This window comes from Gavialis gangeticus, unplaced genomic scaffold, assembly GCF_001723915.1.
Source record: "Gavialis gangeticus isolate Ggan-Ray unplaced genomic scaffold, GavGan_comp1, whole genome shotgun sequence".
Classification (NCBI taxonomy): domain Eukaryota; kingdom Metazoa; phylum Chordata; order Crocodylia; family Gavialidae; genus Gavialis; species Gavialis gangeticus.
In genome coordinates this window covers 132,132,461-132,133,266 of record NW_017729025.1, presented here as the reverse complement: position 1 = coordinate 132,133,266, position 806 = coordinate 132,132,461, and the positions used below count along the sequence as shown (strand labels likewise).

Below are 806 nucleotides of genomic sequence, written 5' to 3'. Positions count from 1 at the left end.
GGAGCCGCGCGGAGAGCTGCCGCCTCCGGCCCCGAGCAGCCGGGAGGCGGCAGCGAGCAGCTCCTGGCGGCACCGGCTCCTCGAAGCCCCGGTGCTGGCGGAGGAAGTTCCCCCTATCCCCCGCCGGGGCAGGAGATGCACACACACACACGTGTGTGTGTGTGTGTGTCTATATATAGACACACACACACACACGGGCTGAAGCAAGGCAGGAGGGGATGGGTAGGATGAGGGGGGCAGGAGGGACTCTCACATTTATACACACACCCACACCTAGGGGCGAAAGCCAGGCAGGAGGAGATGGGTGGGATGCAGGAGGGACACACACACGCACATACATACACACAAGCACACGGGCCAATGCAAGGCAGGAGGGGATGGGTAGGATGAGGGAGGCAGGAGGGACACACACACGGGCCAAAGCCGGGCCGGAGGGGGCGGGGGAGGTGGGGAGAGGAGCTGGTACCTTGGATGTGCTGCTTGATGACATTCTCCAAGTGGTCCAGCCTTTCTATAATCCTTAAAGTGTCCCCTTTGTCCTCCTCCAACTTTTTCTCCGCCATCGGCTCCTGCACTTTCACGTAGACGCTGGCAATGTAGTTGGTGACCCAGCCCACGTAGAGCAGGCAGATGATGTTAGTCATGCCGCTCAGAATCACGCAAGTGGACACTAAAGTTTTCGTCTTCCTGGTGCAAACCATCCTGAGATCCCTCCATATAGCTCCGCGCAGGTCCGGGGAGCCAGGAAACCAGCGAGAAGAATTTAAAAAATTAAAAAAAAAAAAGTGAAGGCAAAAAAAAAAAAA

At 57.3% G+C, this 806-nt stretch overlaps 1 protein-coding gene across 2 annotated transcripts in view; it reads right to left on the bottom strand.

Annotated features, from left to right (window-relative positions):
• The window catches only part of GALNT18 (polypeptide N-acetylgalactosaminyltransferase 18), a 645,416-nt gene that overhangs the window by 546,214 nt on the left and 98,396 nt on the right, over positions 1 to 806 (bottom strand). Inside the window, exon 1 of one of the 2 annotated variants that reach the window (XM_019519578.1) lies at positions 467 to 800. The exons of the other annotated variant lie outside the window; for it this stretch is intronic. Coding sequence (XP_019375123.1) covers positions 467 to 701 — 235 coding nt within the window. The 5' untranslated portion in view covers positions 702 to 800. Of the gene's footprint in view, positions 1 to 466; positions 801 to 806 lie in introns of those variants that run through there. 2 annotated transcript variants of the gene reach the window in all.